The sequence below is a fragment of the Hyperolius riggenbachi genome, chromosome 1 (assembly GCF_040937935.1).
Source record: "Hyperolius riggenbachi isolate aHypRig1 chromosome 1, aHypRig1.pri, whole genome shotgun sequence".
NCBI classification, from domain to species: Eukaryota; Metazoa; Chordata; class Amphibia; order Anura; family Hyperoliidae; genus Hyperolius; species Hyperolius riggenbachi.
This window is the reverse complement of record NC_090646.1, coordinates 639,698,647-639,714,851: the sequence shown is the minus strand read 5'-3', so window position 1 is coordinate 639,714,851 and position 16,205 is coordinate 639,698,647. Positions and strand designations below refer to the sequence as shown.

The following is a 16,205-nucleotide window of genomic DNA, read 5'->3' as shown; positions in this document are numbered from 1 at the left end:
TGTGGGAAATAACTGCTTTTTCCATCTGCCAAAAAAAGCAGCATCTCCTTCCACAGAGTTCACCTGCCATGTCACCATGTGATACATTTCAGAATGTAAATCAGGGAGAGGAAAGATATGATCAGTAAAAATCGCACAGTTATTGAGCACCTCAACATTACAGCCTTAAAAATGGTACGCAAAATGGTGAACCGATAAACAACTGAGCTCAGAATGCAAGGTAGGGATAAATATTGCAGTCACTGTGTCCATATGGTGGCGGAGAAGAGCACACCGGGAGGAGGGCCTGGCCAAATAGGCTTACATTCTAAGGCATGCATGTGCTTCTGGGGGGGTCACAAAGTGCTTCTAACATTTCCCCCTTTCATATGGTGGCTATTTGCTGCACTGAAGTCTAGAATCAATATCAGTGAAATTAACACAAAATTTGTTTTACGTTAGCACTACTGAAATAATAAATGTTATTGCAGTATATATCCCGAACAACTGGTCAGAAGAAAAGGCAATTTGCATAGGAAAGAAAAAACATGATTTGCACTAATGCTGGGCATACACGGGCCAATGCGCCCTTATCAATCGAGCCGCTGATGGCTCGATTGATAATCTCCGACAGGTCCGATGACCCGCCGGATCGATACTCTGCTTTATCCCCACGGGCGGACAATAGCGTGGAATCGAGCGGAAGATAAGGAGCACCCGCGTGGACGAGCAGGGGCGCGGCGGGAGTCGATCTGGCGGCTAATCGAGCCGCGGGGTCGACTCGTGTATGCCCAGCATTAGATATTGTAAATTAGGTCTGTTGTTGAAGATATAGAACTCCTAAAATAAGTTGAAATCAAGGAGAGGGGGTTGGGGTTAGAGTGCAAACCGCATATAAAAAGGTTTAGGTGCCATAAAGTAATATTAGGTACACACTGCCAGTGAAACAATATAGAAGTTACTGCGATGCACTGGCTGCATAGTTAAAGCAGACCTGAACACAGAACATCCTCTCTGCTCTAAAACATACACAACAGCATAATAACCTTAATTACACCTGATAAAAATCCAAAAATACTACTTCCTGATTCATGGAAGCAGACATATTGTTAACCTCCTGTGCTTTTAAATGGCCTTATCTGCCATCTCTGCCATAGGCAGTCATGTGACACAGGGGACAGATCAGATTACAATTTGTGATTAAACACAGATTAAACAAGCTGAACTCTCTAAATACACACAGGAGTGCATTTCTCTATGTATTTTTTCAGTCCTGTGCAAGAGTTCAGGTCTACTTTAAGTTATCGTGCATAAATATATAGTCTTCATCACTGGCCTCTGAGGAATTGACCTTAGGTCATGAAACATGTCAAGCTGTGTGTTTGTAATATTGTGTACTGTTTACTGGTATTGTAAATTAGATAGCCTTATACATTTCACAGAATTTTAAAACTGTATTGACATTAAAGAGACACTGAAGCAAAAAAAATATATGATATAGTTAATTGGTTGTGTACTATGAATAATTACTAGAAGATTAGCAGCAAATAAAATATTCTCATATTTTTATTTTCAGGTATATAGTGTGTTTTCTAACATTGCATCATTCTATAATATGTGCAGATTACACAACACTCAGCATTCAAAATGAGTCTTTCAGAGCAGTCTGTGAAGTAATGACCTCTCCTCTGGCAGAGCAAAAGAAAACTGTTCACTTACAGTTAAGATAATAAAAGTCAGAAGACAGCCCTCTCCACGACTTTGAAAGTCGTAGAGCTTAATAGCTTTTTTTGCATAGAGATAACAACTGGAGTTTCTTAACTCTTCCTGTACTGGAAACAATTAGACTGATGTATCTGATCTTAATGTTTTATTTCTTAGCTGTGCTACACATACAAATCATAATATCATCATTTTTTTTCGCTTCAGTGTCTCTTTAACTTGAAGCTGGTCCTTGGCCACAAAAAAACCCTAAACAATATTTTAATGAATCAATTATTTTTTTCTTCTTATTCGCCATAGTATTGCTGGTACACCGCATGCTGATTTTTGCATTTCTCCAGGTTTCGCTGTGCACCAGGAGAAATTGTCCACAGAATGAATAAAGCTCAGTATTAACGCACTCTGTTTAATAAGTGATAAACGCTGAGAGCTGCCACAGCTGATCTCCTGTGATCAGGACAGGTCCTCTCCCCGCTCGGATATTGCTGCTGCAGCTGATGATTATTAATATTGCGGTCGTGTAGAATTGGCTCGGGTCACATGCTGATCAATCCCAATAAAGTAAAGCGTGTTTGGGATTTTTTTCCTCCCGTCCTTCTCCCTGGCCCCGGCATTGGGACAATTTAACATGTTCATAACCGAGACTGATATTGTTGATCTCCAGGGTTTTACAGAGGTCACCTCTTTTTATTTTATTGTAAATCCAATACATCCTGCTGAACGATGGCGGAGTGGAATAGAACGCGGGCGTTAAACACGGGGGACGCAGATTAATGGCGCGCTGGCTTCCTGGAGGTGGTTTTATGCCTGGTAGTACAAATGCTAATTTTCTCTGTTGGAAATTTGATGGAGGGTTAATGAGAATGTTTGTTTATATCCTTTATTGCATTACGATGCAGCCTTTAATTATGTTTTAGATCCAGTAAATATGAACTATTACCTGAGAATTATTTATTGGCTGCTGCAGGAAGTCGGTAGAAGGGACTTAAAACAATAGAAGTTGAGCGCTTTATGGCAGCTGTGAGATCCAATTATTCAGACCAGTAAGTTAAAGGGGAACTGAAGTAAGAGGTATATGGAGGCTGCCATATTTATTTCCTTTTAAAGGGAACCAGAGAGGAACGGGGGGTGGAAAAAGAAAAAGATTTTATACATACCTGGGGCTTCTTCCAGCCCCATAAGCCTGAATCGCTCCCACGCCGCCGTCCTCAGCCTCCTGGATCCGCCGGTACCGAGCCCGTCACTTCCGGCGGACGCGGCCAATTGTCCGCATCACAGGGGCTCCCTCCATACATGTACGCATGCGGCTGCGCAGTTAGCGGCCACATGCGTATCAGTATGGGGAGAGAACCCGGTGATGCGGAGAATTGGCTGCGTCCGCCGGCCGACTTGCCGACTCGCGGCAATGACGGGACCCGGTGGCGGCGGTTCCAGGCAGAGGAGGACTGCGGCGTGGGAGCGATCCGTGCGTATGGGGCTGGAGGAAGCCCCAGGTATGTATATTGCATCCTCTCTGGTTCCCTTTAATCAATACCAGTTGCCTGGCTGTCCTGCTGGTCTATTCCTCTGCAGTAGTATCTGAATAACACCAGAAACAAGCATGCAGCTAGTCTTGTCAGATCTGACTTTAAAGTCTGAAACACCTGATCTGCTGCATGCTTGTTAAGGGGCTATGGTTAATAGTATTAGAGGCAGATGGTCAGCAGGGCTGCCAGGAAACTGGTATTGGTTGAAAGGAAATAAACATGGCAGCCTCCATATACCTCTCTCTTTAGTTCCCCTTTAAGGTTACCATACATTTTTTTTTTTTAATCTGCAGCCCATGGACTCTGCCTCTGTCTCTCTCTTCTTGCCTTGGTCTTCTCTTCATCTCTCTTAGCTATCCTTTCTCTCTCTCTTCCTCTATCCACACTTTCCAGGACACACTGCGGGGCATCTGGAACTGCTGTGGAGCGAGCGAGCGCCGTCGATAGTCGGCAGGCTGCTCCCCTCACATAGCACTCCAGATTTTCCCACGCGTCCTTCACTACAGTTATAGGTGACATGTGTATATATAGGTATATGCTTACTTGTACTACTGTACCTGATTGTATGTGTTGAATTGCTGCATGTGTTTGTACCATCTCCGACCCTGTATGAGCCAAAAATAATTCCGGGTACAACCCCCGTTGTACTTGGCGAAATAAATTTTGATTCTGATTCTGATCTAGCGATGATGAGCAGTTTTGACCAAGAAACAAATCTCTCTCCTGATCGACTCTGATTAGAGAAAGATCTGTTGGCTGTCCATACACCGCAGGCCAATTCCTGATCAATTTCATACTGAGATTGATCAGGAATCGGCCTTGTGAAACCACATCCAACCGCCTTATCACCCCGACGCTACCCCCCCCCCCCCTCTTATTTTAAATGTTCCCCCTGGTGCCCAGTTCAAGTGATACATTATCTGCCCGTGGCCTTCACAGGTTCCGGGATACCTCCGTTTTCTATACACGCACGCCACGTGGTTGCCTAGTACGTCACGCATGCACTTAATATGCAGCCACATGGGGCGCACGTGTATAGCCCTGGATCGGGGCTGCAGGAGAGGATGAGGAAGTCCCATTAGGATCCAGAGGCTTCCCCACCCTGAGTTAAGTACCTCCCAGGGACTTTTTTTTTTTTTTTTTTGGAGGAGTGGTTACAGGTTTACGTTAAAGAGAAACCGAGACCAATAATTCAACTTCATCCCAATCAGTAGCTGATACCCCCTTTCCCATGAGAAATCTATTTCTTTTCACAAACTGATCATCAGGGGGCTCTGTATGGCTGATATTGTGGTGAAACCCCTCCCACATTGTGATGTCAGGACCATGGTGCTGACCTCATACTGTGGGAGCCTTGTGGCATTGTGGGAAATAACAGCTGTTTACAACTGCTAAAAAAGCAAGCAGCAGCTACTTCCACTGACATCACCTGCCAGCAGTAAAAATGCCCCATGTGATAAATGTTAGAAGGTAAATCGGGGAGAGGAAACATTTTATAATGGGCAAACACTGACTAAATCATTTATACATAAGTATTGTAAAAATGAAGCACTTTTGCTCATTGTTATATTCACTGGAGTTCCTCTTTAAAATTGAAATCAAGCTACAAATATATTCATACTCAGCACAGATAGGACAAGGCACAGGAGTACTCCAATAACAGAGGTAGAGTGAATCAGTATGACTACGTTTTACTGCAGGAAGGGGCAGAGCCAAAGCAGGATATGGTGACACCGACTCTGGACCGCCTACAGCAACTCCCATAGCTTATCCTAGTTTACCACAGTGTGGATGGTAATAGGTGTGAGGCTCCAGCCCCTCCGAATACATATCAGGCTAAGCTGTGAGAAATATCTAGCACTTGTACCATAGTGAAGTCATAGTCCTGGATATAGAGAAGGGCAGGGGGAGGGGTTAACATAGGTAGAGGACAGTTTCCCATATGAGGCCTTGACTCAGTCAGCCGAGCACGTCCGAATAGTGAGCGAGTTCAAAGCGAGCATATAGCAAATGGTCTTTTAAGTTAAAGGACAACTGAAGTGAGAAGTATATGGAGGCTGCCACATGTATTTCCTTTTAAGTACCGTAATACCAGTTGCCTGGCAGCCCTGCTGGTCTATTTGGCTGCAGTAGTGTCTGAATAACACCAGAAACAAGCATGCAGCTAATCTTGTCAGATCTGACAATAATGTCAGAAACGCCTGATCTGCTGAATGCTTGTTCAGGGACTATGGCTAAAAGTACTAGAGGCAGAGCATCAGCAGGATAACCAGGCAACTGGTATTTCTTAAAAGGAAATAAATATGGCAGCCTTCATAGTCTTCTCACTACAGTTGTCCTTTAAGCGGGGCCATGAAACAAGAGTAACTAGCCGAACATGTGCAGGACCGTGTTCCCAGGACATGGCCGCTGGAGACAGTCCATGGGCCGCAAGGGGGGGGGAAAGACCATGTTGTATTGTGCTGGTCCAAATAGGCCCCAAAGCCAAAAGGGAAGAGGGAAATCAGTGGCCACAGCATAGGTCGGAGGCCAACACCTTTTGTTAAGGTTTATGGGGGCCAGAGGAAAAAAGTCAGAGTAGCTGGGGGTGGGGTGCAGATATCAAACACAACCCATATAGATATAAAGAATACTTGCTGATCCAATGTAGAAACAGTGGGCCTCACATAGGCCTATGGCTGCAAGCAAGGTGGAGACAGGGAAAGCATAGATCTCATCATTATGGATGACACATCTGCCGGTCACACCGCTGCACATGTGCCAGCGCTGCGTAATATGTTGGCGCTTTATAAATACAATAAATAATAATAATAATAATGTGCCTCCCGTTTATACATTTTTAATGTTTATTTAATTAAATTATGTTAGGAAGCCGATTATTGACAAATAAATGCTGGTTTCATTCTAGGAGGGACCTTGCTTGGTTTGTCCATCTCTGCAGAATGTTTGTTTACTTAGAGTTCGGAAGCCAGTAGAAATTATCCTTGGTCTCCCAGAATGCTCTGAGAGGAGAATTCCGCGTAAACAGCCATCGCTGGGAAGGCAGGGCTACAACATACTAACATGCAGCAATATAGAGATATAGGAAGTGTTTCTGATGCTGAAACCAGGAAAATGACCATGAAATTGGGTATGCTGAATAATATACTGCAGTCCGCTATAGGTCATGACAGTGCCTCTTAATTCTCTTGCAAATACGGTGCTTTATTGCCTGTTTAAAAAATATACGGTAAACTACGATCATATGAGTTTTTGTAAATGGGTTATGTTGCCCTCCTGTGCAGAGACGGCACCATGGGACCCGGCTGAGTGTTCTTTGTATGTGCAGCACACGCAGCACTCCCGTGTAAGCTCCATACATCTCCTGTATTAAGAATGTATGAGTAGCAGCTGCTATACAGGAAGAGTTTCATCTTAAACACCTAATCATCTGATCTTACATTTATAATACATGTACAGGCCACCGAGACGCCCAGCTCTGCTGAGATTTCCCGGACGAGGAACCTCAGATTAGCAACGGGAAGAGAGAATTAAAAAAAATAAATTTATTTCAGTATTTTCAAATATTTCTGCTGTTTTTTATAGTCATTGTTATTATAACATCTGATTTTGATCTGTTTCAGCTGGCGTGACGGCCGAGTCTATTCAGACGGGCAGCGCTAGCCCGGACTCCGGAGGGTCAGAGGTCAGAGTTCAGGAGGAAGAGCACGATCTGGTGGATGACGACCTCGCGGCAGGTAGGAGCGCCTCGTCTCGCCTTTATTACTTCCTTAAATTGGGCCGTTCGCTGGACGGATTATAAGAAAGAGATATTAGATCTGGGAAGGTTAAAATTGCGTTTGGGTGGGGGTTGGGGAAGGAAAATTAGACAGATGGATGGGATGGGTAGATTGATTTGATGGTTGAAATGTTATTTTTATTTTCATTACTTGGTAAAAAAAAGAATAATGATAATTGAATCGGATGTCATACAAAAGGACTAACGCCATCACCACTCAGGCGAGTGTGTATAAAAATCTTCAAAGTTAAACTAGTGAATTGAACCCTGCCCATATAATGAGCAGGAGCTACGCTAGGTGTAGCACAGTTTCTATTCTTTTTCCTTACCTTTTTTCAATGAGATTTTTATTAGAAAGTTTCAATATAAGAAAATAGTGTTGACAACATCAACCCAGTGGTTAATATCTATAACAATAACAGTTTAAGAGTAAGAACAAGAGCATCGTAAGAGAGATACTTCGTAAAGGAGAGTGCAGTAACCAAGTATAGTTGACTAAGAAGTTCAATGTGGTATGACTTATTGGGGTTGATTCACAAAGGTTACTTATTTTTCACCTTAACTGTAAGGAGTGCTAAGGCATGATATAAACAAATAAGGAGAGATAATTCATGAGATAAATACATAAGGAGAGCTAAACCATGAGTTAGGTCAAATAAGGAGAGCTAAACTATGAGTTAGATAAAATAAGGAGAGCTAAACCATGAGTTATGTCAAATAAGGAGAGCTAAACCATAAATTATGTCAAATAAGGAGAGCTAAACCATGAGTTATATCAAATAAGGAGAGCTAAACCATGAGTTAGGTCAAATAAGGAGAGCTAAACCATGAGTTATGTCAAATAAGGAGAGCTAAACCATGAGTTATGTCAAATAAGGAGAGCTAAACCATGAGTTATGTCAAATAAGGAGAGCTAAACCATGAGTTATGTCAAATAAGGAGAGCTAAACCATGAGTTATATCAAATAAGGAGAGCTAAACCATGAGTTAGGTCAAATAAGGAGAGCTAAACCATGAGTAAGGTCAAATAAGGAGAGCTAAACCATAAGTTAGGTCAAATAAGGAGAGCTAAACCATGAGGTTAAATAAGGAGAGCTAAACCATGAGGTCAAATAAGGAGAGCTAAACCATGAGTTATATCACATAAGGAGAGCTAAACCATGAGTTGTGACAAATAAGGAGAGCTAAACCATGAGTTATGTCAAATAAGGAGAGCTAAACCATGAGTTATGTCAAATAAGGAGAGCTAAACCATGAGTTTTGACAAATAAGGAGAGCTAAACCATGAGTTATGTCAAATAAGGAAAGCTAAACCATGAGTTAAGTTAGATAAGGAGAGGTAAATCATGAGTTAAGTCAGAGGAGAGATAAATTGTGAGTAATAAATAAGGTGATATAAATTAACAGAAAACCACCATACCATACCAATCACCATACCTCTGCTTCTCTATACCTGTTCAACTGAAGAACCTGAAACCTTTCTCTTAAATCTTTATTGAATAAACTGAATACTTAGTATTAAGTGGTATTAAACTCCATATGAACTGAAAATTAAATATTCCAATAAGAAATCACTTATTTAGCTTACCTATACTGTTGTATGAAAAAGAAATATTTTTGCTGGTTTCCATCTTTACTGTCTCTCTGTGATGCCAACGGTGACATCACTTCTGCCCTTTTTTTTTCCAGCCCAGCTCTGTAATTCTCTCGCCCTTATGGCTACAGCTTTCTGTCCCGCCCACAGCAAACATCATCTAGTCTATTACCTTTTGGTCATAGTGTCCTTATCTTATCTGAAATAGGAAGCTTTCTGTTGTTTGCATGCATAGACAAGCTTTATACTAGTATTGCTGTTCAAATCTGGGTTTCTTTATTCATAAACTTTGATAATGCCATCCAGAGCACTTCAGAACCTTCATTTTCGGAGAGAGTCACAGAACTGCGTTCCACATTATGCCTCACATGACTCGGATGCTTTAATGCTTCAGATATAAAAAGAAACTCAGGCACATATAGGAACCTATTTTAGAAAAAAAATAAGGGGCGGGGGGGTTTACTGGATGTCACAACCCTCTTTAAAGAACAAGCGATACCCATGCTAACCTAGAAATAAAAAACACATATATAAGTAAATAAATACCACTACTACTTACATAACATATGTATTGTGCTATCTACGTAATGATTCTTTTGAATGTTATAAAGGAAAAGCAGATAATCCTATTCTAGGCAGTGGCCATCTTGCCAAGCTAATGCTGACATCATATCCTCCCTGACTCTTGTTTTCCCCCCTCCCTTCTCTTGCTCATTGTGTATTCATTAGCTGCCCTCCTCCCAGAGTCTTCAGACACTCCCTCTGAAGGTGTATTCTAACAACTGCACTGTCTTTTTTATTTACACATCCAATCACTGAGTCACCTCGGCCTTGCTTGTAAACACAAGTAATCAGAGGGTGTTTCTGATAAGCAGCTGGCAGGGAAATAAATGGAAGAGGAGGAATATATTATAGATAAAAATAACTCCCAGCAGTCAACTCTTTGGCACTGTTTGGCATTAGGGCCAGTGCTCCTAAAGTATGTGATAACTCCAAACCATAACAGCAGAAAAAGTTTTGCAAGTTTTGAATGCAGGATTAGCATCTTTATCACTTAATACACTGAGACCAGTTGCTGTTGAAATTTGATTTCTATGGTGACCATACTTTTTTAACAAAGTTGAAATCTTTGAATCAAAACAGATGAACACCTCCATTAAGCCATTCTCGGTGGCTCTTTAGAAGATGAATGACCTCACAGAAAGGTCCTTGTGCTAGGAGCTACTTCATTTGCTTCCTGTAGTTATTTTTGTGCTCATAGCGCTCAGACAGCTTTGGGATTGGACTCCTAAAGAAGACTATGTCCCGTGTATGGGGCGGAGCAGAGCTGTAGCAGGAGGGATAGCCCCAATCAGATAAGCAGTCTGGAGTTGTCATGGAGACGGGGGCGGGCTTTTACTCCGATTCTGAGTGGTGTCTAGTGATATTTAATGCAGAGCCGATTCAGAGCCGTAAGAGCCGGCTCTTTAATGGGAGCCGAGTCAGAAGAGCCGATTCTCCGAGAAGAGCCGGAATTCCCATCACTATGTCCCAGAGCTTCTGCAGACTGCCAGATAGGGCTGCTTCGGGAATGGACCTCTCTGATTGGCTGGCATAGGTCATGTGACAGGGCTATGTGATATAGCCTCACCACTGTGTATTTAGCATGGGGAATTAATAAGTGTAGGGAAACATTAGTACCCTCTTGCCCATTTTAAAGTGCCTGGAAAGCAGTCAATGCAGGCGTAGTTGAGTGATTGCTGCAAGCTGGACAGTGCCTGAAACTTTTGTTTTGTTTTCTTGTTTGTTTTTTTTTAATTTGTGTCAACAGAGGTGACTGAGCCCCATACCGCACCATGCAGGCAGTTTTACAGAACGGAATACTGCTTTGATTTTCCAAATTCTTCACTAGGCCTAGCTGCTGATTTGGCTGGACACACATTGCTTTACATTGCTACGTTCTTTCATTTTAGCTGAGCTTATACTAACCAGCCTCAAAAGGATTGGTTAGTTTCCCTTGGGGGGGGGGGGAGGCTCTGCTAGTCTAATGATGTCCCTAAATAGCTGAAAAGCCAATGGTTACCTCTGTTTTTTTTTCTCTTTTTAACTCCTAGGATGGATGGATAGATAGATAGATAGATGATAAGAATTAATCTTATTATTATTTTGTATTGTATTGTATAGTCATGTTCTTTGTACTGTATGTATCGTAGTCTAGTGCCAATTTCGGGGGAAGCCAATTCACTTATCTGTATGTTTTTGGGAGGAAAAACATACAGATACAGTGGGAGGAAACCCACACAGACACAGGGAGAACATACAAACTCTGTGCAGAGAGTGCCCTGGCTGGGGTGTGACCCCGGGACCCAGCGCTGCAAGGCAAGAGCGCTAACCGCTATACCACTGTGCTGCTATAACACTGGCATCTTGGGCAGCACTTTACAGAGTACAGAGTCATGTCACTGATTGTCCTTAGAGGAGCTCACACTCCAATCTCTACCATAGTCATAGTGTAATGTTCTACCATATTATTAGTATGTATTTATGCAGAATGCTATTCACTACGCCGCCGTGCTGCTCGGCGTTCTCATCATATGCTCAGTTTATATTGCTTATGGCCACTGCAGGGGCACTGTAAGAACAAGAAATCTGTTCTGTTGTTTCATCACGTGGGTCTCTGTTGTTATTCCCATAGATGTAATTGTACTAAAATAATAAAAACGGAAAATAACTAGAGAAGCAAGAAAAACTGATTAGTCAGAAATTCCTAAACATCAGCCCCTATCCGGGTTTTATTGAGGTAACAATACAAATAAATAAAATATGATTTCGACCAGCAGAGCAAAGATTCTCCTCGTCAAACATATCCCCCCCAATCAATGGCAGCTAATCACATTTGTTTTTAAATGATCGGTCCTAACAGATGGGATGCAGTCGGAGGAATCACAATTCAGACAATTTCAGGCCAGCTTCCAGATACAACACGGCCCTTTTCTGTATTTGGCCTTTTTTTCCCCCGTAAAGCTAATATTTATTGATCCCGTTGGCAAAGTAATGCCTGCCTGCCGTGGTCAGCGAGAAGCTCTACCGGAGGACTCCAGGTTCACCAAAACGCTTTTCTTTATCTACGTAATTTTTTAAAAGGATGACTTTCACGTTAATCCTTTTAAGGATTAATGCATTTCGGTGTAGACCATGAAAAAAGAATTAAAGGGAGGTGGTGGCGGGGGTGGGGAGGAGAAAAACGCGGAGGCGGTTTACAGGAAAACTGCTTAATTGATGGTACCGTATTTCATGTGTTTCAGAACGAGGGGGGGGACGTCTGGCTTTGGGTTTTAAATATTTATATCATATAGACTTTGAATTATCTGTTTTCTGTCATGAGCCACTTTAGTATAGAAACCGGTCTTCCTAAAATGGCTTTTAATTTGTTTGTTTTGCCTCTACGATGTCTCCGACCGCGGGGCGCTACTTATCATTTTACATTTATTTTGCGTTTTGAAGGGGGTGAGTGACGTTTATGGCAGCGGGTCGGCGATTTGTTCCGAGATCTTGTTTGGGACTGCCAATAAAAACAAAAAAAATGTGGATGAGGCTTTATCTAGAGCGATGGGAAAATATAGCGCAACAGTCCGCACCTTAAAGAGGAACTTAACGGAGTATAGCTTAATGAATAAAATTGCTTATTTTTAATAATATGACTTTAAAAATTAGTCAGTGTTTGCCCATTGTAAAATCGCTCCTCTCCCCAATTTACATTCTTAAAGGGGTTCTGTAGCGGTTTATAAAATCAAAAAGTGTCACTTACCTGGGGCTTCTAACGTCCCCCTGCAGATATCCTGCCATTGCAAAACAATGCCAAATCGAATTGATTCAAATCCCGATCGGACATGTTGAATTTAATTGGATCGTAAATAGAATCGTAATCGAATCGTATAAAGAATCGTATCATGTAGATGGGGCTTTATGCTGGGTACACACGAGATTTCCCGTTCGATTTGCGGATCGATTCGATTAAATCAAACATGTTCGATTGGATTTCGATCGTTTTTTTCATGATAGGTATGCAAAATCGTCGGAAAAAACGATCGAAATCCAATCGAACATGTTTAATTCAATCGAATCGATCCGCAAATCGAACGGGAAATCTCATCGTGTGTACCCAGCATTAGACTTCCAATGACCTACAAGTCACTGCAATAAACCTAAACCATCTATGTCCAGTAATTGTAAGATCCAGAACATATTTTTCACAGTACAACCCTATTCGATTAATGTAATTTCTAGTAATTTGGGGCCCCAGAACATTTCCTGGTGGACCTGATTCAGATTCTGCCCCAGAGGTTGTGTACCTGGAGTGAAGACTGCGCAGAAGATACCTTCTTTAAGAGATGAACGTCAATCTCTCTCTCATTTTTCTTTTTTTTTTTTTATTTTGTTCCATTTTCTCTGTTCAATCATCTCCCACCTCCTCCTGCCCTTTTTTTCTCCCTCTCATTGACTTTTAAGTGTGCGTTCATTCCAGCTCACTGAGCACTTTGATTGGCTCCTTCGAGGGATGTGGCACAACATCTATATTTTTGAGAAATTCCTGCTATAGGTTAGAAGTTATAGCCGTATCAGTTACATGTGTTAGGGATCCCTGCTCCATCTCCTGTGTCATTATAGTTTCATCTCCTGCCATTGAATATTTCACTTTGCCCAAACACTCAGCCTGGGATTGATAGCCCCGGCCAGACTTGCATTTGAGCGTCTTGCCTTATTCATGTCCTGAAATGGGGTTTTCTGAAGAAGCACCACAATCTGCAAAGACTGTGAATTGCTCTCATATTTTGCATGGCTGTTATGTGCTGATAAGTTCGAGAAATGGAGAGTGTGATGTGAATTCTGAGATCTGTAGCAGAGGGTTTATAAAGGGAGACCTGATTGATTTTTTTGTTTGGTATTGACATGCAGTCTTAGATACCATCTAGCTGTGTGCGGTTTTGAAAAATGATGACACAGCCATCCCTTTTTGGGGCATAAATCACCTTTGGCTTTCAGGTATTGGATGTCTAGGTGCACTTCCTCACCCATGGGGACAGGTGCTCCAGTCTGTGGGCAAAGGCATTGGATACATCATGGCCATATTGGACAGGTCAATTTATCTAAAGGTGGCCACACACACCATACAATTTTTAAATATCTTTTCCATTCAAGAACTGCAATCATTTTTTTCTGACTGATTGTAAAGGTGGCCACACACAATCCGATTTTACAGCAATTTGATAAATGTGATCGGATCTCCCGAAAAAAATCGAAAGCTTTTTTTTTCATACGACTGAAAAATCAGATCGGATTTGCCGTTGTTTTTTCCGATTTTTATCGAGCCGGAATGCTGGAAATGTTTCTTCAATTTTTCTAAAGTATGGTGTGTGTTAGATTGTCAATTTATTAATATACACAGCCTAGCAATTTTCTCAGAGTTTCCATTCATTTTTATCATTATTATTATTATTATTATTATTATTATTATTTATTTAGCGCCAACATATTCCGCAGCGCTTTACAAAACACATTAAGACAACACGGGGAATACAGGTACAACCAAAAAATGCACAGCAGAGTCTCAAGCAGCACAAATATTGCAACAAAAACACTAAACATTAGGAGGATGACCCTGCCCTTGCAAGCTTACAATCTAAAGGGTAGTGGGAGCCACACTAGGTAAGGAGACTTGGGGGCACTGGTGTAACAATAGGGCCTGCAGCCCCTGCCCCTGGGGGCTGGAGGGGTCGTAGCATGAGGGGAGAGCTTGGTAGCACGTCGGTGGTCCTGTATAAAATAGGAAGTCGCATCAGAGGCTAGATAGAGGAACATCCACACTGGAGCCCTCGGCAGGCATGTAACTGCCGCTGCCCGCCGCCTGCATACCCAAATGTATTCATACTGGAGAGGAGAGCCCAAGGTGATGGAGGGGGGGGGGGGGACCGTCCCCCCTCCCCACCGAATGTGGCCATAGCTCTCCCCTCATGCTGCGACCCCTCCAGCCCCCCAAAACGGCCCAAGCAGGCCCCGGGGGGGCACTCAGAATTTCTGCAGGGGGGCCCGGTGGGGCGTAGTTACGCTTCTGCTTGGGGGGGAATGGATGAGGCAGTGAGCCTTTGCCTCTGATAACACTGTGAGCAGATAAGTAAACAGGGGCTAAAAAATGTTATAAGCTTGTCCGAACAGGTGTGTTTTAAGAGTGCGTTTGAAAATGTCCAGGTTTGGAGCATGACGTACAGGCTGTGGAAGAGAGTTCCAATTATCATAATTGGGGGAAAATTGAATATGTGTGTGTGTGGTACATTGGTCATATTTTTCAAAGGTTACAATCAGTCAGAAAAAATGGATGCAATTCTTAAATTGAACGGATATTTAAAAAAAAAATTGTATGGTGCATGACCACCTTTACATTTAAAAAATCTGACCAATGTACCATGCTTTCCATGAGAACATTTATGCGTGCTCAAACACCAAGTTTAATCCTAGCAAATCTGGCTTTGCAAATCTGGCCTAATTGGCTATTCATGAGGCAATGCTCATGCAAATATGCATTTGCTTTCACATGCCAAACTATGCAGGGTCAAAAAACCCATACCGCAAAGCGGTCGCCCTACGGGAATTAGTTCATGCTACATTAGCACTATCCAGGAGCGCCACGGGGAGGCTTCTTAATGCCTCCATACAACCGGGGGAACCATGGGGGCCCAGGGTCTCTCACTGCTTGGGAACCACAGCGGCACCCCGGAGGGGGAGGCTGGGAGGTGCAGGCGACACCCCCCCCCCCCTCCAAGCGTGGCCAGCGCCGGGGAGAGCCGTCCGCAACCACCTCCCAATATTAAAAACAGGCACTTACCTTAACGTCCATTGCGTTCTGCTACATGCGCATTAACTTGGGGGCACCATATGAGAAAGGAGTGAAGCATGGGTCACCCCGAGCTTTAGACCTCAGGGCTGGCTCACCAATGTACCATGCTCATATGTTCAGTTTTTTCCCAATTATGAAAAAAAGGATTGAAAACTAAGAAAAAAATTGCTTGGGTCTGTACATCAAGCAATTGTCAATCTACCCTACACCATCCAATGTTCATATAAATTGTTGAGAAAAATCCAACAATCTTCTTTTATCGAATAAAAACTGGAGATTTGGTCAGATTTCCCGAACGAATGAAAAAAAAAAAGCGTTCAATTTTTCTGTACAACCGATCGTTTTTATTGAATTGCCCTAAAATTGGATCATTTTATTGTATGGTGGGTGTACGGCCAGTAGTTGGCTCCTAGGATATTTTGTTTCCTCAAAATTGGTTGGACTGTGACTATGATGAGGATTGGATTGTGAGCTCCTCTAAGGACAGTCCGTGACATGACTATGTAATGCAGAGGTCACCAAACGTTTTGGATCAAGGGCCGGGTTAACATACTTCAGACTGCTGGGGGGCCGGAGTATACATGAGATGATGTCTTTGAGGGCCAGACAGTGAAGCATACCCAGGTGACAACCTGAAGTCCAATTGAACTGCAGTGTCACCTGATGTGGAATTTGATTGGAAACCAGCGAATTACTGCTTTCTGGCATGTGGATGGGTGGTACCAGCACTCCTAT

At 42.6% G+C, this 16,205-nt stretch overlaps 1 protein-coding gene across 4 annotated transcripts in view; it reads left to right on the top strand.

Moving 5' to 3' along the window:
* The window catches only part of WDR7 (WD repeat domain 7), a 516,060-nt gene that overhangs the window by 218,839 nt on the left and 281,016 nt on the right, over nt 1-16,205 (top strand). For all 4 annotated transcript variants that reach the window (XM_068251301.1, XM_068251300.1, XM_068251299.1 and 1 more), the window contains one exon: nt 6,851-6,964. In XM_068251301.1, coding sequence (XP_068107402.1) covers nt 6,851-6,964 — 114 coding nt within the window. The remainder of the gene's footprint in view (nt 1-6,850; nt 6,965-16,205) is intronic.